General features: G+C 33.1%; 4 protein-coding genes across 5 annotated transcripts; 2 read left to right on the top strand and 2 right to left on the bottom strand.

Annotated features, from left to right (window-relative positions):
- The first annotated feature begins 5,825 nt into the window (after window positions 1–5,825).
- On the top strand, window positions 5,826–8,416 carry LOC109804185 (nascent polypeptide-associated complex subunit alpha-like protein 2). Its single transcript, XM_020365976.3, has 4 exons — window positions 5,826–5,989; window positions 6,087–6,192; window positions 7,683–7,801; window positions 7,886–8,416. Exons 1-4 carry the CDS (start codon window positions 5,888–5,890, stop codon window positions 8,231–8,233), a joined length of 675 nt encoding a protein of 224 aa, XP_020221565.1. The 5' UTR covers window positions 5,826–5,887; the 3' UTR covers window positions 8,234–8,416.
- A 4,619-nt stretch (window positions 8,417–13,035) lies between these two features.
- Window positions 13,036–14,745, top strand: LOC109803992 (nascent polypeptide-associated complex subunit alpha-like protein 2). Of its 2 annotated transcripts, none has more exons than XM_020365716.3 (4): window positions 13,036–13,237; window positions 13,319–13,424; window positions 14,015–14,133; window positions 14,220–14,745. In XM_020365716.3, the coding sequence occupies exons 1-4, from the start codon at window positions 13,133–13,135 to the stop codon at window positions 14,565–14,567; spliced, it is 678 nt and encodes a 225-aa protein (XP_020221305.1). In that variant the 5' UTR covers window positions 13,036–13,132; the 3' UTR covers window positions 14,568–14,745. The 2 variants fall into 2 exon arrangements, with proteins under 2 accessions (XP_020221305.1, XP_020221304.1); XM_020365715.3 differs by having other exon boundaries at window positions 13,038–13,237; window positions 13,316–13,424.
- Window positions 14,746–15,536: 791 nt separating this feature from the next.
- Window positions 15,537–17,053, bottom strand: LOC109804411 (peroxidase 5). Its single transcript, XM_020366229.3, has 4 exons — window positions 16,802–17,053; window positions 16,495–16,686; window positions 16,249–16,414; window positions 15,537–16,167 (listed from the first exon to the last, which is right to left on the bottom strand). The coding sequence occupies exons 1-4, from the start codon at window positions 17,012–17,014 to the stop codon at window positions 15,755–15,757; spliced, it is 984 nt and encodes a 327-aa protein (XP_020221818.1). The 5' UTR covers window positions 17,015–17,053; the 3' UTR covers window positions 15,537–15,754.
- Window positions 17,054–18,780: 1,727 nt separating this feature from the next.
- On the bottom strand, window positions 18,781–24,193 carry LOC109803283 (uncharacterized). Its single transcript, XM_020364793.3, has 5 exons — window positions 23,416–24,193; window positions 21,558–23,053; window positions 20,208–20,396; window positions 19,928–20,105; window positions 18,781–19,802 (listed from the first exon to the last, which is right to left on the bottom strand). Exons 1-5 carry the CDS (start codon window positions 23,954–23,956, stop codon window positions 18,994–18,996), a joined length of 3,213 nt encoding a protein of 1,070 aa, XP_020220382.1. The 5' UTR covers window positions 23,957–24,193; the 3' UTR covers window positions 18,781–18,993.
- Window positions 24,194–26,077: the final 1,884 nt, after the last annotated feature.

Here is a 26,077-nt window from a genome sequence, read left to right as displayed (position 1 = left end):
ACTCAAACACACATTGACCGAATAAGATTTCAAATATGACTCAAGCAAAATAAAATGCTCATAGGCAGAATTCTCCTAATAGCATAAGAGATGGAGCATGATTCATGAAAAGCAATTCAAGATAAAATGCATATATGAATCATTCAAGCAAAACTGAAACTAGATCCATCAATTTTAAGACAAGAAAATAGATCTAGGAAGGAATCAACTCTAAAATGACATGAACACAAAGATGAACAAGGATGAACACAAGATGACAATATTGAACCACGGATCCACACTTCAAAAGACAAGGAAATGAACTTATCTCTTGAAGAACCGAATGCTCTTGATACCACTTGATGAGATTCCACTTGGAAATCTCAAGTACACTTCTAAAGCTTCTCGGATTCCTTGGAAGAACTTCAAGGAGGGAGACTCCAAGTAGCTTCAATGTGACTTATGAGTGCTTCTAGCTAAGTCCGGAGAAGAGTAAGCTTCCTAACTCTACAAGGAGAGGATCTCAAGTAGGGTAGAGTTTTAGGAAGAGGTGACTTTCGGAGGGGAGAGTTCTAAGAAGAGAAATCTCATTCAATTAATCCAAAAGTGAATACAATGCTCGACCATAAGGAATATATAGGGTAAAATTAGGTTAAATGGTTCCTTGGGTTAGCCTAAGGTTAAGTAAAACCATGGTATGGTTACTTAACCTTAGGCGCCTAAAATTTGAATTCAAAATTCAAATTTTAGGAGCCAAACCCGGAACCTCCATGTGCTCCATCATTTGGGATGTAATTTAGCCTCTCATTTGAGTTGCATTTAAGTCACACCATGTGCATGTGTGCACATGGCCGAAATGCCTCTCAAATGCCAAGTTAATTACATGCTAATGATAATTCACGTGCAACCTTAATTAACCCTAAATTCTAATGACCTCTAAATGAAATTCCTAAACTACAAGGCCGGAAATACAAGGCCCAATGAAAATACAAGGCACTAAGGCCCAATCCTACACTATCCCTAGTCTAATGGGCTTGAGACAAAGCCCAACAAAATAAAGTGGCGGGCCTTCCTTGGGCTTGGGCTCACTCTTCATGCATCATCCTTGCCATAGCCCTAGTAGTTGCGCCCTTAGCCCATGGGCCTCCTCCACCCCATCCTCTAACGGGTCGACGTCTACAAGCGCCATCCGGAAAAACTCTTGTTTAAAATTTTTATATGACTGGGAGTAAAGGGAAAATAGACCCCCATCCTTACTCCCACTCAGAGACAGTAAGCCATAAGGAGGAACCCCTATTTTCAACTGGTAAAAATGGAGAAAAATGGGAAGAGACACCTCTATCCCTAGGACTGAACATAGGACCTGAAAAGCCCTTCAAAAAACCCCAACTATTTGGGTGCAACTGGCAAGGAGCCGAGTTGATAAAGTTCAGAAAATCGCACTCAAATTGAGTGAAGGGAGGCAGACACCTAAATCCCTAAAAAAACACTGATATACACAGAAATGGGGAGGGTCAGAAGAACTTTCCATATACACACGTTCATCGGGCCGACACGGCTCGAGACAGATAAACTTGAGGATAGAAGACTCACAGATCCTATGTGTTCTTCGAACCGCATTGACCTCCAGGAACGACTTAAACATGCTCTGGAACTCCCCCACGTCGCGCCTAACCCAGTTATAGCCAGGAACGCCGGGGACGAGATCCTTGGGCGGGTTCTCCGCCCTCTTCTTTTCGGCGGCGGCCATTCCGGTGGCCACCGCCTTGCCGTGCGCCTTACCCTTACCCTTGGCAGGCACGGAAGATTCGGCACCACTCTCTCTAGTCATCAATAATGAAAGAAGGTTTGAGAAGAAGGAGAAAGAAGACTGTAGAAAGGAAGTACCTGGTACTCTTCCTCAGAAAATGACCCTAATAACAACTGGGTTACCGAAAGCGACGAAAGAGACAGAGAAAATGAAGATGGAGAATGAACGGAGGCGCAGGAAGCAGCGTGCACGAGAAGTCAAGAAGGAAGACAAAGCGAAAGAGAGTAAAGTGAATGGGAAGAGGCGCGAGGAAAAGAAAAGGTTTTTCCCCAAAATTCAAACGGCCACAACACGTGTCGCCTAAGGGACACGCCTGACGACGCATTAAATGAAGCCCATTATGAGGGGCGCGACCATCATTACAAAAACCGTCAAGGCTCATTAGCACGCCGCCTGCACATTTCCAAGAACGAGGCCACAGTTATGACACGTGGCATCTTGACAGATAGGCGTACGCGAAAAGCCACTACCCCTTGGCAAGCTCGGACTTAACTCCTCGACCTACGGTCTTGGGAGCTCGGGGGGCTAGTGTACTATCTGTACTGCCTAGCCGAGCTCGAACTCGACATCTCGAGCTTAAAGCGACCTCGGACACACACTAGGTGACGTCAGCTCGACACTTAAGCAGATCACAACTGATCTCGGGCCCAAGGCCCAACGTAACCCTAATTCACACCATGGTACGTGCATTACTTATACGAGACTCATACTCCCACAAATCCTAACTTTAGCATCGGAGTCTCTTTTGCAGGTACCACCCCCATCTTGGAGCATCAAGCGTACCAGTGAAGGAGGCTCACCGACTTAACCCAGCAGATCATCCCTATCTCGGATCCCCGGTAAGAACAAAAACTATTTTTTTTATCACTTCAAAAGAGATTTTGGAATCCAATTCTAAAACATATATCAAAATTGTTTCAAAATTTGCAAAAAGAAAAAGAATCATTGAGTTATGGCATCTACCACCACAACCTCTATGCTTCATGCTTTCCTCGAAAAGGCTTTTAAGAAATCACTACTTGAGAAGCATTGCTTGTGTTTATGCATAATAGGTGTCTTTCTAACCAGAAATTTTCACATTTCATTCAACTAGGCCAAATTTTGAGTTTTTTTTTTCTTCTAAATGAACTAAAAAAAATAATAACCTTATAATTATTTAAATACTACATACATCTCTAATTCTCAAATTCAAATATATAACTAATAAACAACTAAACATGCACTTATTGACTAAACATATCATGCATCGGTATGAGATTATGAATTATTTTTAAAGACCACTATACGACGAAAAATAGATCAATAATATCACACGTCTCAAAGAATGTTATGATGGCTAACAGGTAAAAGTTCACAATTTGATTTCGAGATCTTGTAAGGGCTAACAAGGAAAATTTCATAATTTAATTTCAAGATTCTGTTAAAATTTGAGAAAAGAATAAAGATAGAATTAAAAAATTTAGAAATAAATGAAAGACAATCTTTATTTATGTATTTACGTAAACAAGTTAATAAGATATCACATTTTTCTCTTTACATATTTTTTTTTGGGTAAATTTTTCTCTTTACTTTTAACACAATTGATTTAATTTTCTAAAATTATGGTTAGTTTTTTTCTTTCAAAATTATGAATAAGTTTTTCTTAAGAAGTGAAAATATTACCTATCAATTAATTATTTACTTATAATACAATAATTTTTATATAATTTAATTATTTAAATTTATTTTATATCACGTACACTAAATCACTGTTTTTATACTCCTCTAAAAATGGGGTCCTAGAAAATTGTCTCTCGCGCTCATTACAACTTTTGATTGAAATGCTCCAAATAAGATGGCAATGAACTATATCTCATTGTCGCATTTTTTACCTGTTATAATTTGGGTAAATTAAAGGTTGTTCATGTCTTTGTAATTATTTCTGTTTCCATCAGAACTTGATACTCCTAGTTAATTCACTGACCACCAAGTATAAGAAATTTGATTCAATGACGAAACATCCTAGGTGTGCACAATCATGCTTAAGAGAAAAGAAACTTTGAATGCACTGATATGAGGAAATGCTAACAAGGCACTTAATGCAACACTTAAACCATTCAATTTGTCATGAATCTCGATTTAATTTGTGTAATGTTCTTTATTTTGTCATGGTGTTCAATTCTGGTTGTGATATTAATTTAAGAGTTAATCACTTATACATTCTCAATGTAAAGTTTTTTTATACTGACAACCAATTATATCTTTTAATTGTGTTACGTCACTGTTAAAAGTAAATGTGTTAATAGTGACATGACACAATTAAAAGATATAATTGGTTGTTAGTGTAAAAAAACTTTACACTGACAATATATAGGTAATTAACTCTTAATTTAATCTGTCTAATGTTCTTTATTTTGTCATGATGTGCCATCTTGGTTGCGATATGTGATGCAATTACAACTTATTGATGTTGTAATTGCATTATGAGGGATGTATAAATTTTAAATGGTAAAGGTAATACTTATTCATATGTATGTAGTATTAAAAAATTTATATATTATTTTAAAAATATAAATATATATAATAATTATTTTTTTACAAACTTTTATATTTCTTGTTATGATTAGGGGTAAAAATAAATTAAGTTATATTAAAATTTAATAGGTTTAAGTCTAACTTTCATTGAAAATACATGTATTGATCATAACTTCTTTATCTATTTTAAACATATTTTTTAAAATATTTTGTTAAAATTACAATCCTATTTAAAGTCCTACTTTATAGTAATTTATCACTAGAAAAATAAAAAAATGTTAAATTTTATAAAAATTAAATTAAATTTATTTATAATATAAATATATTTTTAATATCTAATATAAAATTTTATTATTAAAAACATATCTTATAATAAAAATCTTAAATAGAACATAAATTTCATAAACTTTATTATTATAATTTCTTTTTATTAATATCGATAAATAGAAAACAATGTTACAAATTTTATTTTATCAAATTTATTTTAATATATTACGTTAAATATGTGAACATTAATATATTTATTTATTATATAATTAAACTTAAAAAATTGATTTATTATCCAAAAATATTTTCCGTTACATATAAAAACTAATATTTTTCAAAAATTTGACAAATATTAAATAAATAAACATTATTTTTAAACTTGAGTTTTATAAAACATTTGTAAGTTTATTTTATTAGAATATAATTTTTATTTTAAAAAATATTATTATTTTTTAATTAAAAAATTTAATATTTATGTTATACAAAATTGTAAAATGATTGTGGGGACAGCTGCCACCATTGTCTACCATACGTCACTGGTTTTGTTGATCTGTTCTTTCAAAAAATAACACCAACAACATGTCTGGGTCCATGCAATAGAAGCAGTACTAATGGCTTGTTGGCAGATTGAGCAATCTTACAAAGTTTAACAGATGCAATGATACTCTTTTCATTGATAGTTACATCTTAACATAAAAGTCAGTTTCCCCACATTTTTTATACACACACCGTAGCATTTTAAAACACAATCATTTGACTTAAATCTAAGTTACCAACGATAGTATGAGAAATGGTTGAAAAATGCCAGGAAGAGAAATAAGAAGGTGAAACCACATATGGAGAGGATGAGTGATGTTTGAAAAGGAAGAGAAAAAAAACTGAGGTTATTAAAGTATTTTCACATAAAAATAGAAGAAAAGAAAAAGAGAAGGGTATCTAGCAAATGGAAAAGGTATAAATATCAAAATTCAAAAGTCCCAATTTAATAATTTATTAACCCATCAGTCTATTTTTCTTAATTTATCATTCTCATACTTTTTTTCTTAATTTTCTATTACACATAGAATAAGTTCCCTTATTTATTTATTTATTTAATAAAATAAGTTTTTTTTATACATTTTTTTAACCTTAGCAAAGCAAAAAAAAAAAAAAAAAGCAAAAAAGTGGGCCGAAGTGAGGAAGGGCCCAATAAACGCGAAAACCCTGGAGGCGGAATTAGAAGCAAAAAGAGTTATCCCTATCTATATCTAGTCGTGTTATCATCCAAAGTCAGTGATCACAAGAAAAGAAAAGGTTCGGCGAGTGAAACCCCAAGCCATGTCTCCAGGTCCCGTTGTCGACGCTTCTCCCGAGCTCGATGCCCAGCCTCAAGCTCCCTCCGTCGACGACTCAACCCACACCAACAAACCTCAACCCCAGGTCGGTCCCTTTTCCCTTTTCCCTTTCTTTTCATTTCCAAACATTCCGCTGTTGTCTCGTTTCATGTTTTGTGTCTCATTTCCCTGCCTCGTGCCAGGAGGACGATGCTCCCGTTGTCGAGGACGTCAAGGATGATGACAATGAAGACGATGACGACGACGATGACGACGACGACGATGATGACAAGGAAGACGGTGCTCAAGGTCCTTTTTTCCTTCACTGCGTTAACCTAATAAAACCTCTGTTTCCTCCTTATTTATGTTATTCGTTATGTTTCTAATCGTTCTCAACCTCTATTACTGGGTTCCCATGTGTTTATGCATTTTTCTAGGGTTTAGTAGAGTTTTGTGTTTATCCCCTGAGATTTAATTTTGTGTTGATGAAATAACGCGTAATTATTTTAAGCTAATTGATATATAGTGGATTTCGTTTCTATCGAAATTGTCATACTGGGACGACCAAAAATGTCATCCATGTTCGCGAATTTTTGTGTATGGAAATGGTATTTGCTTGCTGACAGTTAATGTTGGACTACTTTATCTTTTGGACGCTATTTGTATGTATTTGTTTCTGCATTTGTCGGTAGTCTTTGGTGATTGTTGGTTTAGTCTAAGTTAAAGAGTTGTTTTCATGTGGGTCTGGAGGTACCCTTTGTGCCTTAATTAACAATGACTCTGTTTTAGATACATTTTTTGGCTACACGTAGCGCAGTAGGAAACTAAATGGAATTGAAAGGGGACTTGGTTAAACCCTTAATTAGTTGTCACTTGATGGATTGGCGTTTATGTGGTGAAGCTTGAAAATATTTGAGCTAGATTCAATTGTTGCTGTTATCCAAACTTACAGAATGTGCATGATTGGTCATGTAATCATTTAATGTATATCTGAGAATTTTAACAGTGGTGAGTCCGGCATAATGTGCTGTGTTTTATCTTTTAAATTTACTTTAATGTCATGAGGTGATATATGCAAAAAATTGTGTGCCTTGTTGAAGAATGATGTTACCATTAGCATAACATTCATGGAAGAAATAAAATCAGTGTTCAATCTTGGTTTATGAGTATATCCCAAGTTGGTAGCTGCTGAGACCCAAAGGTTGACAACTAGTTATTTTTAGCATTCTAGAGACTGTATTTTACTTCTTCAGCTTCACAGTATGAGTCAGATTGTTGGGTTTTTGTTTTATTTTTATTTTACTATATAGTCATAAACAGATCAACTAGGTCCTAAAGGCTAATGCCTTGCCTAAACCAGAAAGGTTTACCGAAGGCGAGGACCTCACTGAATCAGCAGCACCTCAATTTGTGCGAGGGATGACCCTTTTTAGATATCTTCAGAACTCTGCTTTTGATCACAGATCTTTCTTATACCATGCTTATAGTTGGAATCCTTTTTGTTGCTGTTGAACTTCACGTCTTGACTATATTCAGCTACTGCTTTTCTTGCTTACTATTTTTATATGATTGAATTATTCAGATGAAAAAAGATGATATTCTATAGCTGTTGCAATATTGGCAAGTAAATAACTGCCACTTAGTTCTGAAATAGAAGATTTTACCTTGGGAAATTAACAATATATTTGTGTATTTTGATACTTGCCCTCTGTTGCCACAGCCATTTCTATGCTATTTTTGTTTGGCTTGTTATCTATGATCTTGTTCATAAATATGTACTATTGGACTTTGAGATGTAGGTGGTGCTGAGGGATCAAAGCAGAGCAGAAGTGAGAAAAAGAGCCGAAAAGCAATGTTGAAGCTGGGATTGAAACCAGTTACCGGCGTTAGTAGGGTCACAATCAAGAGAACAAAAAATGTGAGTCATTTACATGTGTTGTACTTTTCTGTGATCTATCTGAATGGTGGATATCTTTTGACCAAATTATTTTATGCATTTTAGATTCTTTTCTTCATCTCAAAACCTGATGTGTTCAAGAGTCCAAATTCTGAGACCTACGTCATATTTGGGGAGGCAAAAATAGAGGACTTGAGTTCTCAGTTGCAGACACAGGCTGCTCAACAGTTCAGGATGCCAGATATGGGATCTGGAACAGCGAAACAAGATCAAGAAGCAGCAGCTGCAGCAGCACAGCCCGAAGAAGAGGAGGAGGTTGATGAAACTGGCGTTGAGCCCCATGACATTGATTTGGTGATGACACAGGCAGGAGTGTCAAGAAGCAAGGCTGTCAAGGCTCTCAAGACTCACAACGGGGACATTGTTGGAGCCATCATGGAGCTCACTACTTAATTGGCCTTTATGTTTTATTCTCTTTGTATGTCTTTTTTCGGGATGATATTAGAACTAGTGCCGTTTTATTTTAAACCGAATCAACATATCAACCGTTATATGTCTGGGGTTTACCGTTTAACTTTATAGTTTTGTTGCGATCTTAAAATATTCTGAATGGTCACATTATTGTTTGATTTTGTATTTTTAGTAGTATTGCTTCGCATTTCTTACAAAAATAGGCGAGGTTTCTGTTCATTAGTGTCTTAAGGGGGGAAAATATTACGTTGTTGAATGCTGTTAATTATTTAGAGCAGTCTAAAAGTCAAACCAATCTAGTTCAGAACCCAATGCCTGCGTCCTGTTTTAGTTTAGGAGGCCATTTAGCTTGGAATAAGTGATTTAAAAACCGGACTGAACCGACCGGTTGGACCGGGAATCGGTGGTCTAGCCGGTCCGAATCTTAAGTTGGATTGGTTATGAAGTTGACCTGTTTCAAATTGGATTGAACTGGTCAATTTTTCGGTTCAACTGGTGAACCGGTGGGTCAAACCGGTTCAACCACTTTTTTTTCTTTTTCTTTTTTAATTTTTTTAAGAGATCATAAACCACAAAAATAATAATGAAAATTGAATCTCTTAATAGAAAAGCAAGGAGTCTTATTAAATATAACAATGACTACTTGTTCTAATATATTTGTTGCAATATATACAACTTAAATAACTTTTATAGTATATTAATAATTTTAAATTATATATTTAATAATATAATATTTATGTAAATATTACATATATTATTTTGTGATATTAATTGCTAGCATATTATATGTACATATTATTTATATTTTTAATTTGTATTAATATATCGCTTAACATGTAATTTTTTATGTATTTTTTTACAAAATAAAAATAAAAATAATTTTAAATAAGATAGAAAAATTGAAATTTAAAATAAGATATGAATTTATTAAAATTTATAAGTATAAAATATATTTAATATGAATATTTTTTTAATAAAAATAAATAAAAATCGAGTCATGCGGTTCAACTAATGACCCACCGGTTTAATCTTTGACCCACTGACCCAGTACCTTAACCGGTTCGATGACCGGTCTGGTTTTTAAAACTATGCTTGGAATTATAGTAAATGGTAATTCAAATTTAAAATTTAAAATTATTATTTTTAATTTTTGAAATTTTTAAAAAATTTTGTTTTGATACTTTAGATTATTAATAACATATTTAAAAGTGACATTTAAATAATTATGTAGTATTAGTTAAGTTTAATGTGATGTCTTTATTAACAGGAATATTGGTAGATAGGTTTTATGAATAATTTTTTTAACAAAATTTGAATATAAAGACTATAATAAGATTTTTTAAAATTATAAAGATTAAAAATTAAAAATTAAAAATTTGAAGAATTAAAAATAAATTTATCTTAAATTTAAAGGGACTAAAAATATATTTAAATTTATTTTATTTATATTATTTTTGCCTATTTTATAATTTGTACAATATTATAATTATATAAAAAATTAAGTTAATTTGGTGTTAACGAGAAGTGAAGGAATACTATATGTTTTTATAAATTTTCCAATCATATTATAAATAAAATGTTAAATAAAACTGCGTACCTAATTTTTAAAAAATGTAAAATACATTTAATACATATTTACTTACATTAAGAGAAAATAAGAGAATTTGACAATGGTAGTGTAAATTAAGCATCATGCTTTTAAAATTGATGTCGTGTAACTCTTTTTCTTTAAAATATTTTAGTGAGCCTTGCATTCTTAATTTAATAGGGTAAAAATTGTCTCTTTTTTATTCTAAATCTAAAATTTAAAACTTTTTTTTTTTCTCTTTGGAAAAGTTGTGTAGTCACCATAGAGGTTTTGGAATAAGTTGGGAGTACCAAACTCAAAAATTTTGCTTCAACTTTTGCTGCATTTTCACCATTAGAAGTTAGAGAAGAATGAAATTTTCGCTTGTGGATGTAACATTAGCTATGGACAAAGGGGTTAGTCCTAGACCTCGATTTGGTTTATGTTTCGACCCTGAAACCATTTTATTTTTATTATGATTGATGAATTTGAATGTGTTATATGAATTCTTGTATTTGTGAGTAATTGAAATTTTTTAGGAGCTTTGATGATTAATTTAAGTGATAGGATTACCTAATTACTTGTTTTGAAAGGATTGAAAAAATGATAGGACTTAATCTAGAACTTCATATATATGTATTAGATGGTTATGGATGAACATTAAGGGTTCTAAAAACACAAAATCGCAAAATGAAAATTTGTAGATTTGTAGAGCCAAACTAAGCATGAGATTTCATGCTAAATGTGGGAGGAGACAACAAGACTTCTTTTTGACATTTTGGCAATCAGGTAAGTGACTTCACTTGGTGAGTCAAAAAGGTCAATAATTTGACCGTCCAAAACCTATTAGACCTATTGTAGCTATTATTTGTATCTATATTTATACTTATTTTTTTATATTTGTATAATTAAATAAAAAATAGAAAATAAAATAAAATAATTTTGTGAAGAAAAGATAGACACTAAAAGAGAGGTTGGATAGTGTATATCAAACACTTCACATTTTTAAGTACGTGAAGTAGTATCTGTAAGGGTTAGCAAGAGTAATCAATGAACACAAGAAGTTTTTATACTGGTTCACTTTAATCATTGAGGCTACGTCCAATTCTCAGTCTAACTAGATTAAGTTCCACTAACTTTCAACAAAGTTACAAGTATTATTTTATCAAGTTACTTCTAGCTCAAACAAGAGTTCTTTGACTGGCCTCTTCAAGTCATTACCCAAATATTATTTTTTTAAAAATAAGCCTCTCCAAGTTTAACTCCAAATATTCTTTTAGAGTCAAACCTTTCTAATTTATATCCTATAACAATGGTTATAAAGGTATTACAAAGTTGCAGTTGTCTCTTTTAGACGTGATTACAACACACATTTAAGTACAAGAAAATTCTTGAAGAAGATTTTTTATGAGTTGTATATTTTCTCTGTATCTCAAAAATTTTCCATATGTGGTTTCTTCTTCTTCTCTTGAGTTCTAGAATTTCTTATATAGTATCTTTGAAAGAGATGACCATTGTAGGTTCTTGAGTCTGATTCATAGAATTGCTTCATTTTACTCCTTTGTTTGATTTAGGGAGAGAGGAAGTATCCATTGGTGCATTAAATGCTTCAAGTAATGTCATTCACCTAAACATACTCCATATCTTTGATAGATCAAGTTACTTATTAGAGCAAAGTAGCAAAATGGGAATAGTAGGAAGCCAAGTTAGCGTGCAGCAAGGATACAGTCCTTTTCCTGTGCCTTTTCTGTGAAATTTGAGATCTTCATCCTTTGTTTTGATGATTTACATGCTTTTATATACTTTTAACAAAATGTGTCTTTCAAGACAATAACTTTCGATCTATTAAGATATAAAACATTCATTTGAAAGTTTAAAATTGTCAATCATAATAAATAATGGGTGTTAAGAATAATTGTATGCTTCATCTGATTTGCTTTGTCTTACAAACACTACTTCATCTTACAAAGTATGAAACTGTGACTTTTTAAAAATATTTTCTTGCCAAAAGACGTAGTGTTTGTTATTATTAAAACTTATGAAAAATGAGGGATCTAAGATCATTTTTTGACTTAACAATTTTCAAGCCTAATAATTTCAAGTTTGGCCACAAAATAAGTGATTTTTAAAAAATTTTAGCTGGGCTACACCAACTCACTTGTAAGTATTGGCCCTCACAAACCGAGTGACCCCATTTAAAATCTCTAATGTTATGACAACACATGGATTTCTTTGTTAGTCTAGTGTGAAGCACCACAATTGTAGTACATCATCTTCAAACTAAGTGTGGGGTGTTTCTACCCTAATTGTGGGATCCTTAAATGTGTTTGGTTGATTTAAATGCTTGAATCGTGTAGTTGTACTAATGTATATTAATTCATGTTTGATTATAATTGATGTTTGTTGTGATCAATACAATACTATGTCACAATATTCTTTTTGTTATGGAATTATAATGAACAACTTAGCTAAAGAGGTGACAAGAATGGGCTTGAGTGGTATCTAAGTGGTGAGTGACTTAGCCAATGAGGGAAAAAAATTGACTCATTTGTATGTGATGAGAAGTCTAGTAAGACTTAGCTTTTGGAGTGTCATCGCCTTTTTAAGTTGGTAAAATGTTATGAGAGTCATGTTATAATTATATATGTTATATTATTTACTCATGATTTGTTTTAAAAATTATTGACTTTTGTATGTATGTTTTGAAAGTTATATTTCCTTCATTTTTGCAACATGTAATTTAATAGAAAGTGTCTTGGATAAAAGGTGTTACAAGTTGAATATCATAAAAAGGGTTATTAGTCTATTACAATTTGATAAAGCAAAATTTGGATTCTTGTTGTGAGGAGTGTATATTTAGTGTTCAATCATATATTTGACATGATTATTTCAAAAGAAAGATACTTGTGATAAATAAAAGAAATTATTTGAAGAAAAAACTTATTGATTTATATATTTTAAAAGATTAATTTTCAATGGAATATTTTTAAGCTAAAAGTAAGAACTCATAAAGTGTAGCATTATGTTGGCTTAAGGAAAATCATTATTAAGGTTAGGAACATGAATATTTATCCCAAAAAAAAATTTCACTTTTAATGGTAAATATATACTTTTTTTTATTACATGAGAGTGAGTATTTTATTTTATTATAATTCCATGACAAAATAAAAGGCCCAAGAAAATGATGGGCCTAGGAATCATAAAACCCTTGACACTAGAAGGAATGAATAGCAGAAAAAAAGAGTGTCATCTCATAATCGAATCCTTCGTTTCTGCATTTTCTCTCTTTCACAGCACTCCTTCAGTGAGAAGCCATGTCTCCAGGTCCCGTTGTTGACGCCGCCGCCGCCGACGCCGGAGTCGACCAACAACTTCCCTCCGTCGACGACACAACCCTCAAGAAGAAACATCACCCGCAGGTTCCCCCATTTCCATTTCTATTTTCGACTTTACTTTCTCTCTTATTCGCTTCCTCACACGATCTATTTTTTTCTCAGCAGGATGATGCTCCCGTTGTCGAAGACGTCAATGATGACGACAAAGATATAACCGACGAAGACGACGATGATGACGAGGACGACAAAGACGACGACGACGACGCTCAAGGTCCTTCTCTGTTCCTTCTCGTAACGTTATTTTCGTAATTACACCGTTTTCTGTTTGTTTAGGTTATTTTATCTTATATATCAGTGTTAACATTGATTAGTGGATTTACATTTAGATAGATTTACACCTGAGAATTGTATTGTAGACCACTGTTATAATGGTTAGGGATTCTTTTTATTGACAATGAACTTTATGTGATATAACTAATTGGCTAATGTTTATGTGGTTATGGTTCTTGTATATTTTAGAGATTTTTCTCTCATTGAGAAAACATAATGAATTCAATAGGCTTGCATTGTCAATGTAAAAGGTTAACTACTACAAAATTATTGTTGGTGTGATTTTTGAGGTAATACATTGTGGTTTCTGATTGAGAGGGTAAAAACTCTTTATACTTGCATGTTATATTTATTCAAAAAGTATTGTGCTATAGAGTTGTCTTTTGATTTGCAGTTTCATGAATGTTAGGATTATAGATGTAGGGTTTTAGCTGAAGGAAAATGGAATGTACATCTTGTTATTGCGCGTATTCAATTCCAACATGGTATCTGTTTATTTGTTCTCTTGGATTAATGGATTTTAAGATGCAGGTGGTACTGAGGGTTCAAAGCAGAGCAGAAGTGAGAAGAAGAGCCGGAAAGCTATGTTGAAGCTGGGACTGAAACCTGTTACTGGTGTTAGTAGGGTCACAATCAAGAGGACGAAAAATGTGAGTCGTTGTATGTGTTGTTATTGTTCTTTCTGTGATCTAACTAGAAGGTGGATGGCTGTTAACCAAATTATTTTATGCATTAGATTCTTTTTTTCATCTCAAAACCTGATGTCTTCAAGAGTCCAAATTCTGAGACCTACGTCATATTTGGGGAAGCAAAAATAGAGGACTTGAGCTCTCAGCTGCAGACGCAGGCAGCTCAACAATTCAGGATGCCTGACGTGGGATCAATTACGGGAAAACAAGATCAAGATGCTGCAGCTGCAGTAGCACAGCCTGAAGAAGAGGAGGAGGTTGATGAAACTGGTGTTGAGCCCCACGACATTGATTTGGTGATGACACAGGCAGGAGTGTCAAGGAGCAAGGCCGTCAAGGCTCTCAAGACTCACAATGGGGACATTGTTGGTGCTATCATGGAACTCACTACTTAGTTACAGTTTATGTTCTATTTATAGTTGTTTTTTGGGGATGATTTTGGAACTAGTGCCATCCTTATAATATCTCTGGTCCATATGGTTCTGTTTACCTTATAATTTTGTTGCTCTCTAAAATTTGTGGTACGATGTGATGATCAATGATCATATCTTTACTATTATTTCGTTGTTTTCATTCATAATAGCATTCTTTCAGCTCTATATCTTGTGCTCTTGAGAGTTGCTTGTTTAATAATCTCTAGGTATATATAAGGTCTGTATAGATAAATTTCTCCAAAAACATTTAGAAGAGAAATATAGGTAAAAAATTTGAAATAAACTTGTTTATAAGTTAAAATTAATTTACACGTGAGCAAAAAATAAGATTTTGAAAAGTTATTAAGAGAAAAATTTTACATATTAGTCTATGCATAAGTTAATTTCAGTGAATAGAGAAATTAGTTTTATCTTTCTCTTATTTTTTTATTATTTATTTTTTTTGTTGTAAGTGCTTCTTAGGAAATTTACTCAAAATTGTTTTGTTGGATCCGCATCTGCAACTTCTAAAGACTCATTTCCCTGGACCTTCGGAAATGGTATGCCATTTAGCTAGGAATTACCATAGCCTTTGGTAATATCGATGGTTGGATCAAATTGAATAGGTTTTTAAAGACTCATGTCCCTGGACATTTGGAAATGAGATGCCATTTGGCTAGGAATTACCATAGCCTTTGGTAATATCGATGGTTGGATCAAATTGAATTGATTATAAAAATATTAGATGATATTTGTCGCATTTAAAAGTTTTAAACGAGAAAAAGACATTCAGGTAATTGTTTCTTAATGTATTGGCGTGTAATTTACTAATTTAGCATTAGTCCTCAAGAACATCTAGCCAAGAAAAAATCTAATGTTGGTTGTTGATAGCGATGCACTGTGATTGGACAGTCCTTGCATTTATACCGAAGCAAATTGATTTAGATAACGTGAGTAAATACTTGTCGCAAATGACAAGCTATCTATTTCAGGGCAAACAGAGAGGACTACGATTCACCGACAGATGAATGCCAGTTATGCGAACAGGAGGTAAAAAAAACGGGAAGCAAAGTTACTTGCTCCGTAATCAAGCAGGAAAAAAGAAAAACAGAAACATGACTAAGAATCTGTAGATCTTCATTGCTGCAGGTAGTCCTCGAACACCATTGCTAGCCATTGACCACCCTGCAATTTGTTCTAATCTCTCCAGCATTACCTGTTAAGACACTGATTTGACCCATCTTCACCATTGCATCCGCAAATTTATTTGCCCACAGATAAGAATTCCTGGCATATTGATTCACCTGACTGGCTGTTTCAGCATTACTTAAGAGAGTCTGATCAGAAGTAAACAGGCCTCGGTTTGTTAATATATTAAGATAGTACCCTACATCTGCAATTGCAGGACTGGAGGGGTCCATTGAAACCACCAAGTTGGGGTTTGTGCTTCCTTGTGGACATTGCCTCTTCAGCCGAGCTGCATATGAAGGCTCTAAACTCGGATCCTGGCTTGAAGTGCTACTGAAATTGTATAATCTACTGCTGAAAGCAGTGCAATGAGAGCGGCCAATGGTGTGTGCTCCTGCATACACAGCACATGCCATTAGCAAATTGAAGCTATAAGCATACCATAAAGAAGAGTTATCTTGAAGCTCTTGTATACCTGAAAGGGTGACCATTTCATCTTGTGTTAATCCCTTCTTTGCAAAGAGTTGAGTGAGTTGGTTTACATTGAAAGTTGGAGGAGGTAACTCTGTTCTTGTATCTGAAGCTAGTGATATTCTGCCATCTCTTCTTCCTGCTGGAACATCATAACCAACCCCTTCAGCCTGCATGAAGCAAAAGGAATGGTATAGGGTCATTTTTCTTGCTTTAAAAAATGTTGCTAGAACAAAGTAGAGTCACTTACTAACTCCACACTATCCCTTGCTGCAAATGCAACAATGTCAGCACATGAAACAACTCCTGGGCAAACTGCTTCAAGTTTAGCCTTGGCATTATCAATGACTTCATACCCTCGGAGACTTGGTTTATTTGCGGGAGAGTCTTTCTCTGCAGTGTTTGAGGGAGTGGAATCAAGAAGAACTGATGCATCACACCCCTAAAATGAACATAGCGGTTAAAGATTTTAGTAAAGAAAGAGGGTAATTAACAAATTTTACTATTGTAATTAAGGGTAATGGATTAATAACAAATGGTTCCATATAATGACTTACTCTAATAAAGCAATCGTGGAAATGCATTCTTACAAGCCCAGCAGCAAGTCCAGGATTCCTAGTAACACTATTTCTTACTTCATCCTTCACAATGAACTCAGCCATGCCACATGAATAGCTATAAAACCCAACCTGTAGCTCACAATGAGCATTTTGATTCAACAAATATATGAGAAAAATTATAGTTATACATTTAAGCTTTTTTGACTTCATTTTCTCTGAAAGATTGCTTTGCTTCTAAGTAAGCTTATGGCATAATTGTAGCCTATTTATACATGAAAATTTTGCCCTTAGTGCCAAGTGATAAGGCAATAAGCTGGATTATTATTATTATTTGGTCGTCAAGAGTGCAAGTGATTGGGGAGCTATAAGAAAGGACAACTAAAACAAGTTTATCACACTATTATTGTAGTGCTTTGATAATGACACTTCTCAAGATTTCACGCGCTGATAGGATGAGGAATACGTGCGTAAATCGATTCTATTTGACTTGAGTGCACGAAAATCCAAATTAGTTGTTAAAGTTGAATACAATAGTAAATATAATAGACCAAAAGAATTGTGTTAGATAATGTTCATGCTAGGTCTACGTGTTAGTTGTTACAGCAACTTTCAGATTCCTGAAAAGCATGCATGGTTTGGAAACATGATTTGCAGATATAGCATTTAATATCCAAGACAAATAGATAAAGTCACATTTTAAAACTAGTTATATGTTCTAAACCATTATTTCTCATGAATCGATGTGTCCTAATGGGATTAGGTGTGGCCATGATCGTGACATAGTGGTGATCTAAATCGAAACCTAAACCTTAAAGGTCTATCGTTGTTTAGATTCCACCAGGCTAGGTAGCAAATATATATGAATAATGATAATGGCATATCTTTTGGAATCTCGATTGCCATCAAGAGTTTTTACTTCGAGACTAGAGACTTTAAGCACCCCTTATTAAAACCTATTTCCCAGTTTTTACTTTGAGACTAGAGACTTTAAGCATCCCTTATTAAAACGTAAACCTTAAACCCTAATCAATTATCCCTTATGTTCAACTATTTTACAGTTACCATATAGTTTCGTAAAATTGAATTCATTTACATTGAGAATATGACTACCGACTACTGGCAGTACTGTTAAAAGTATTCAATTTTCTATTAATATTTTAGAAAATGTTGCTGAAATTCTTTAAAACCTCTTTTTGGTTCATTTTAAAATGAAGAAAGTTCTTATTGAAGTAATCTGGTTCAATTTTTAAACTAAGAAAACAAAAATCTAGGTGTTGATGAAGGCAACACAAGTGTAGAACACTGGGATAATAAAGACAGCCAAGATAGTTAAGAAATGAAGAAATCAATTCATAGAGGTGAGCAAAAGCAATGAAGAATGTAACTTAAAATCATTCTTTTTAGGTACATAGATTAAAATCATTCTGATACCGTGAAAGTCAGACGTAAATAATGGTCAAACTGTAGACTAATTGGTTAATTACCCAGCTATTTTCATAGAAAATAATTTTCACCAAATTTATGGTAATGCTATATTATGAAAATGCCTTCAAATACTCGAACAATACTAAATGTTGCAAAAGGAACTCGGTACCTAATGCACAAACATTTGTTGTACCAAACACTAATCACCTGGTGCACAAAATGCGGTGTTTTAAACATTATATGAGTTCAAGTATGACAACTTTTTACCAACCCCAACATCAAAATTCTTTAGGGTAAAAAGCAAAGGCTCCTGATGGCAAGTACTTCAATTACATAACTCGCGCAATTTAGAAGAAAAAAAAACAGCGCTTTATGATTAGTCAGTCAAGAAGCAGATGTTTGGAAAAGTAACAAGAGAATGGAAATCTAATTAGCAGCTTAAATAGCAAATTTGCCCCCATTACTCGATTAATTTGAAACTACTAAATGGTTTGATCTTGACAAATTGACAACTTTTCTATCACTTGCACTTATTTATCAACATGTGCAAGTGAGCAAGCACATATTATATTAATAAAAAATAAGAAGTCGGACATCGTTATATACAGATAGGACAGAGCCTTAAGACCAAATTCTACAATATGCATGTCCAATAAGGATAATAAAAATGTCTAACCCATAAACATTTATTCAGTCATATAATCAAACATAAACATTTATTGAACCATATAACCAAACTTTTAAAGGTTTCTTCAAAAGCAGCCCTACGAGCTTTTCTCCACATGTTCCCAATCTGATGCAAAGCCATCTGAGGAGTAAGTAGAAAGCTCACAAGAAGGCTGAATTTCTTGATTTTCCTCCAAACACAGATGAAACTCATTTGAGATTGACTTGTCCATAGAAGTGTAGGAATTGAGATTCACCACTGCAGGATTTACATGGACGTCCAAACTTTTACCTTCAGAAACATTTTTGGCAATTGTTGTGTCATCCATTTCTTTGCCAGCAAATCCAACTCCATCAAACAGTGTGCCTTCTGAAGAAATAGAACTTGAACCTTCAACCCGGGATTTCAGAATATGAAACCTTGCCCCAACAGATGCCTCGTAATCGGTCCCATTCTTTTCAGGAACAGGAAGATCTTGGCAGGAACTGACTTGGATTTGATTATCCCTCCCTTTAGGCTCTGACTTGTCTGCTCTCTCTAATGGTTCCTCCACATTGGTAGTAGTATCAATGCATGAGTGGTCAACCCGAGCTTTGAGAACTTGGTATCTGGCCATGACAGAAGCCTTATCATTTCTTTCAGCCTCCTTGTCTGAGCAAGAAACGTTATAATTATGGATAAAGCTATCTGGGTCTTGACCACCTTTTCCTTCACATGGTCTCATCTTAGGCTTGTTCATATTAGTGGAAAAAATCAAACAAGATAGTTCCTCTGGATTGGTAGAATCCAAGACAGGCAATTTCAAAGCAGGCAAATCAGTGTTTGGATAATTATACACTTTATTTGCAGAACTCTGACTTTGGCTCAAAGTTGGAACAAACTCAGATTTTGATTGCTTCTCCATCTCTACAGCATCATATCATATAAGATAATTTAACAGAACATCAGCTTAAAATAATTCAAATTTCCAGGATTTTATCCAGGATATTTATAACAATGAGTCATATCAAGATAAGAGAAAAATTGACAACCTTTTTCCTTGTAAGAGAGTTTATCCATTTCAATCTTTATTTGATTATAGCGAGCCTTGTAATAGACAGAACACAGTGCAGCTTCAGCCTCAAGCCATAGGTTCTTATATAATACAGTATGAGGCTCTGCTCCTTCATCATCATGATGGAAATTCTCGCTAAGAATCCTCTTCAGATCCTATAAATCAAAATGTATGTTAACAATAAATATTTCCCTTCCACCGTAATTTGTAAACATGAATTATTAGTAAATAGAGAAAAATAACACATCCTGGAATACCTTGGTCATGTTATCAACCTTTGTCATTTCTGTATCATCCCTTGGGGAAATGGAATCTGAAAGCTTCCCAAGTGGTTTCCCAGACCTGAAATGCAACTTTGCCTCTGCAACAAGTGGATTCTCAAACTCTAACTTGGAGGTCTCTGGTCCTATCTTGGTTAATTGTGGCCTCTTGGAACAACTTGCATTCTGAGAAAATATTAAAAAAACTTGCAGAATAACTTGTCCAGCATATAAAAATACACAAAATACAACCTTCAATATCATAGAACCAAAATAACCAAGAAGCCGATCCTTATCCTTCTACAAAACAGTTCTAAAGATATTATCACACAGCATCTATAGCTATGTATATCTCTTTTCCATCATTACTTTTTATGCATTATAAAAATCTTTTAATGGTAGTTATTAGCTTCCTTCTGTTGAGACTTATTCGTGTGTTTAATTTAAACTTGAAAGATGAGAGCTCACATGTTGGTATTAAAGTGTGTAGACTGTACACTAGATTTATTGCTCAGAAACTAACACACTGATTCAGCATGTGGCATTTTGTTTCCTTAAAATAGATGATGAATTGTAATTACACAGAAACACCGTGCTATGTTGTACATAATAGTTTAAAATGAAAATTTCTGCTAAAATTATTTAAATTTAGGGGCTTGACAATCAATTCCAAGTAAGATACAGAAAACAAATACAAATTACAAATAAATTCGAAAAAATATGTTCATAATCTGTCATTCTGTCCTCATAGGACAGTGCTTGCTGCCTATGATACAGTGAAATCAATTCAATCATCTTCCCAATCCCAGTAAACTAATCAACTGGCATTGTATCAAAAAATCATTCTTCTCTTATAGTTGATGATTTTCTAAATTTCATTAATTTACAAATTAGGCAAAGCACTCTTTGAGCTATGTTACAATACATTATTACCCCAAACATGTCACAGGAGAACCTTTTCAAATCATTGTAAATTGTAATCACAAGGAGAGTACATTCTCATACAGCCAAATTACCATAATGTACTGTATGCTCTTCATGTTTTCAACTTGCCATCGATGTTTAGTCAATGTTCAACACTGTATCGATATATTCATTAATTGCTTGATTTGATGCAAAGGTTATTATGACATAAAAAATAAAATACGAAATTACCAGCAAAAGTGGCTACATTAGTTTGGAAAATTTTTGTTTTTTATGTTACATGTGTCAAAGAATTGCTGTTAGATTGTTATCATCAATCACTGAAAAAAAAAGGCATTTAAGTTTTCGGCTACTAAAAAGTCATAAAAAAAGTGTTTGCAACCCACCTTTTATTGTTATTGAATAGAAGAAAAAAGAACATACCTGTTGAAACTCACATGAATCTCCAGCACACTTAGAAGTTTCTGATTGATTGAAAAGACATGCTTGAGCCGGGGCAATTTGTTCGATCTGTTCAGCATTCTTTAAAGCACATGTTTTAAGATTATTGACCACATTTTCAAGGAGACTGCAATCTCGCTCTTTCAATTCACAGGTATTATTTAAGCAATGATAAAGAAGCAATTCTGATAAATTTTTCATTGTATCAACCAGCATTTGGACATTTAATTTTTCAGTTGATACTTTCCCAGCTGAATTTTCAGGTGCAATAGTTGTATCTACTACTGAAGAAGGTGAGGACATGGCATGATGGCTTGCAGTGTGCTGTTTTAGACACATCAATTTGTTCTCCTCTACAACTTGATGTTCTTTGTGAGAAGATTCATCTACTACTTGATGTTCTGTGTAAGAAGATCCAGACTCACTGTCGGTTGGCTTGGCTGGTGACACATTATTTTCCTTCATTTTGATAATATCCTGAAATTGAAGCCTGTGATCACATCTCGGCTCAGGTTGAAAAGCTCCATTCACAGCACCACCTGCTTTGCAATCTTCAGATGAAAACTTTGTTAATGAAAATTTCCTTGGAGAACATGCTGAACTTGGCAGATAGCCATTGGAATTTTCATGCAATTTTTTCATATTGTTTTCTGTATCAAGCAGATAATTCTGAGGCCGAATGCTAGAATCAAAGCTCTCTTCCTTGTTGCATACACATTCTTGTGGCAGAGCCACAGAAGGTTCAGATTGAGAAAAGTGACCAGCAGAGGATCCCTTCCAGCAAGGTGAGTCTTCAGCAGGATTGCATCGGTCACCATCCTCGAAAGATTTCACAACAAAATTGGGAGCTGCAATAGCACTGAAGCTCAAGCTTGAACTATCCACATTTGCACAAGGATTTTGAAATTCATGCCCTCCTCTGAATAAAAAATCAACAACATCCCTTGAAACATTATTGTCTGAAATCATTGCTTTGCTTGATGAGGAAGACTCATTTCTTCCTAGATGCAAATGGAGATAAGATGAATCAAAGCAACCACTAGTTCCAGAATTAGGAATGTGATAAGCATCCTTTGTATTATAGAAATCATTGTGCCCAACATGTTCATCTTCAATAATATTGTCAATATTCAAATTTGTGACCAACTCTGTTCTAGGCATTGAAGGAACAGTATCAACTCTTGATGATTTATCAACACCCCTCGAGTGCCTGTCATATGAATCATTGTTCGATAAATGATTTTTTTCTGAATCAGCAACTACTTTCAAAGGGGCCTCTTGAAGAGTTTCAGGAGACATTGAAGGGAATGGAAAAGCAGATGCACCTAAACCTAAACATTCAACCGACATGGGTTTCATAGCTCTCCACCAGCCAGATGTATCAGGTAAATAACTTCCACTTGCAGGCACAATGTTCTTTTCCCAATCAATCTTATGAGGAACCTCATCACTAGCAGAATCCTTCACGTCTTGATTCCCTGCATTTAATAAAAAATATATAAAAAAAAAAAACACTTATTTTCAACATAAAAGATAAAAAGTTCACTTCCCACTTTGCAATAATTATGGATGGGGGTTAGACGCAACACGCCATGGGGTGAGTACACTTACATGGAGAGCAACACTCTCATTCTCTCAAGAGACTAAATTTTATCATATTACATAGTATTACAAAGTCAATTCTCTACAGTGTAACACATTCAGATTACTTAAAATTTCTCAATGCCCTCTTTAAATTTTCAAAAAAACCCTTTAGTCAACACAAGGAAACATGATGCATCTACATCAAGCACAACAAATTGAAAAACACCAAAACAAGACAAGGGACACAAAAAAAAACCTTGGTTTTGGTTCATCCTTTCTTCAACAGTCAATCCAGCAGCATTTGTATTCATTGGGGTGAGACTGCTCCCAAGTCCAACCTGTTTCACATTGAACTCAGGAAAGGGGTCCCACGGAACAGCACTCTCACCAGAAAACCCTAATTCGGGCGATTTGCTAGCATCCGCGAGAGAGGGCCAATCCAAAGAGGATGTCCCAGGAGGCCAATGATAAGGTGTCACGGAAGAAGCTTGATCATAGGGAGCACGGTAGGGTTGTGCATCAACAAAACTTGATCTTGGCGCATAAGAAGCCAAACCCACATGAGGAAATTGAGCACTGGAACCCAATTCTCTCACAGGGTTTGAAAAGAAATCGTAGCCATAAGAGGGGAAGTGAATTGGGGGCACGGTTTCTGCGGATTCAGCTGGACCCATCAAGTGAGATGAAACATCAGTGGCAGTGTAAGGATTGACACTAAAGGGCGCCGCAAAAGCTGATAAATTTGAACTTGGGGACGCGTAATATGGCCAATCAGGGTACGATCCAACACCCTTCATGCTTGCAGAATTCGGAGTGAGAGGTGATGATGATAAGAAAAGTTTGAAACTTGTTGGGGTTGATCGGAATTTATAAGCGAGATTGCAGAGGAAGATGCTGCGAAATTGAAATTGAAACTGTAACGAAAGGGAGAAAGAGATTGCGATAAATAAGGGATTGCAACTGCATTGCAAATGGCAAGTATCTTGTCAAATATTGCGTTTTGTTATCTCAAGTCCAACACACACGAGTTTCGCAGAAAAATCTTTTCATTCAATGTTATTTATTTATAAATAAATCTGTTTCGATATTAAATAAAGATACATGCATTTATTATTAACTTAATTTCAAATATGTTATATATATTTGTCTGTAATTTAGTATCCATAATAATTATAATATACTTGTTTATCAATTATTTATTTTTTATTTAAACTTAAATATAGAGAGTTTTGATTTTTGATTTTGTAATTTTTTTTAATTTATAAATATTATTTTTTTATTCTTTTATAATGAATAAAAATTTATAATTCTTAATGATAATTTTAAGATATATAAATAATATAGTTAAAGTTATCATTTTTTATCAGATAATGCATTTATTATTAATTTAATTTCAAATATGTCATATATATTTGTTTGTAATTTATTATCCATAATAATTATAATATACTTGTTTATCAATTATTTATTATTTATTTAAACTTAAATATAGAGAGTTTTGATTTTGATTTTGTAATTTTTTTAATTTATAAATATTTTTTTATTCTTTATAATAAGTAAAAAATTATGATTTTTAATGATAATTTTAAGATACATAAATAATATAGTTAAAGTTATTATTTTTTATTAGATAATTTTAAGATATATAAATAATATAGTTAAAGTTACTATTTTTTATCAGATAATTTAAAGATATATAAGTAATATTTATTTTAAAGATTTATAATTTTTTTTTTTTTTTAGATTTCATACTTTGTCAAATATTACATATAGTTGTAAGTAATATCTAGGATAGTCATTGGACATTTTAATAAGTAAGTAAGTAGTAAAAAGTGTCACATAATAATATGGTCTAAAACAAAAGTTTCACAATTTAGAGGGATTAAAAAAAAAAAATTATTCATCCATTTTTTTAGAGACTAACATATTTAAGTCATCAATTTATTATTAATTTACTCTTAAACACGGTTGGTTGTGTTGTGCGAAAGCATTTTGAAACTTTTATTTTAATGAAAGTATTTTAAGACACTTTTATCTGGTGGGAGAATTTTTCAAGATTTTTTTTAACTTATTATCTAGTTGTTAATGTGTAAAATTTCAAGGTTGCATTACCCGAGTTTGATCCTTTATAAAAACAATTCTTAACAGATTTTATTTATTTCCTGATTGAACTAGATTAATTTAAGATAAAGTCTTAAAACACTCATGCAAAAACAAAAAATAAACTATTATTTATTTTAAATTTTATTTATCATATTTATTTAAAAATTAAATTTTAATATTTTTAAAATAATTTTTTAATGACAAAAAAAAATAGTGTCATATTATAAATTATATATTATAAATTTAAAATATAATTTATATTGTTAAAAAATTAGTGTATGCAGCTGCGTTAAATCTTGGGGCCAGCTATCCCACCCTTTGAGGTGCCTCCAACGTAGCGAGGAGATTAGTCACTGCTATCGGCGGTGAATACTCCAGGTACGAACCAAAAAAAAAAAATTATTATAAGTTTTAGTAACATATAAAAAACATTAAAATATTATAATTATAAAAGAATATTAGACAAATATCAAGTGATATCTCTACATCGATTTTTATTTCTTGTTAAAATGTTGCCGAGTTATTATTTTTATTTTATTCTGATTTATAAAATATATAATTATGGTAATTGTGACGAATATATTTTCTAATATGAAATAATTAAGATATTAAGCTAATTATATATATCTCCACACACATTCATACATACATATTTACCATAATTTTGAAAATATTTTGAATTGGCTGGTCAGATTGATTTGATCGAACATCTTATTAGCGTGGAGACATGTGTGTAAGAATACCCAATGCACAACAAATGATATCAAAGCCTATGGTTTTGGCCAGATAACCAACTTATACCGGATAATGGTATG

Source organism: Cajanus cajan, chromosome 6 (assembly GCF_000230855.2).
Source record: "Cajanus cajan strain Asha chromosome 6, NIPB_CcT2T_4, whole genome shotgun sequence".
NCBI classification, from domain to species: Eukaryota; Viridiplantae; Streptophyta; class Magnoliopsida; order Fabales; family Fabaceae; genus Cajanus; species Cajanus cajan.
This window is presented reverse-complemented; position numbering and strand designations above follow the sequence as displayed.

Coding starts and splice junctions, on each gene's coding strand:
- LOC109804185 (XM_020365976.3), top strand. CDS start 5,888: ATGTCTCCAGGTCCCGTTGTCGACGCTTCTCCCGAGCTCGATGCCCAG. Junction 6,193..7,682: donor CAAGGAAGACGGTGCTCAAG/GTCCTTTTTTCC, acceptor TTTGAGATGTAG/GTGGTGCTGAGGGATCAAAG. Junction 7,802..7,885: donor CAATCAAGAGAACAAAAAAT/GTGAGTCATTTA, acceptor TATGCATTTTAG/ATTCTTTTCTTCATCTCAAA.
- LOC109803992 (XM_020365715.3), top strand. CDS start 13,133: ATGTCTCCAGGTCCCGTTGTTGACGCCGCCGCCGCCGACGCCGGAGTC. Junction 13,425..14,014: donor CGACGACGACGACGCTCAAG/GTCCTTCTCTGT, acceptor TTTAAGATGCAG/GTGGTACTGAGGGTTCAAAG. Junction 14,134..14,219: donor CAATCAAGAGGACGAAAAAT/GTGAGTCGTTGT, acceptor TTTATGCATTAG/ATTCTTTTTTTCATCTCAAA.
- LOC109804411 (XM_020366229.3), bottom strand. CDS start 17,014: ATGAAGTCAAAAAAGCTTAAATGTATAACTATAATTTTTCTCATATAT. Junction 16,687..16,801: donor TCCACGATTGCTTTATTAGA/GTAAGTCATTAT, acceptor TGTTCATTTTAG/GGGTGTGATGCATCAGTTCT. Junction 16,168..16,248: donor TGAAATGGTCACCCTTTCAG/GTATACAAGAGC, acceptor CTGTGTATGCAG/GAGCACACACCATTGGCCGC.
- LOC109803283 (XM_020364793.3), bottom strand. CDS start 23,956: ATGAAGGGTGTTGGATCGTACCCTGATTGGCCATATTACGCGTCCCCA. Junction 23,054..23,415: donor AAGGATGAACCAAAACCAAG/GTTTTTTTTTGT, acceptor TATTAAATGCAG/GGAATCAAGACGTGAAGGAT. Junction 20,397..21,557: donor ATTCATGTGAGTTTCAACAG/GTATGTTCTTTT, acceptor ATATTTTCTCAG/AATGCAAGTTGTTCCAAGAG.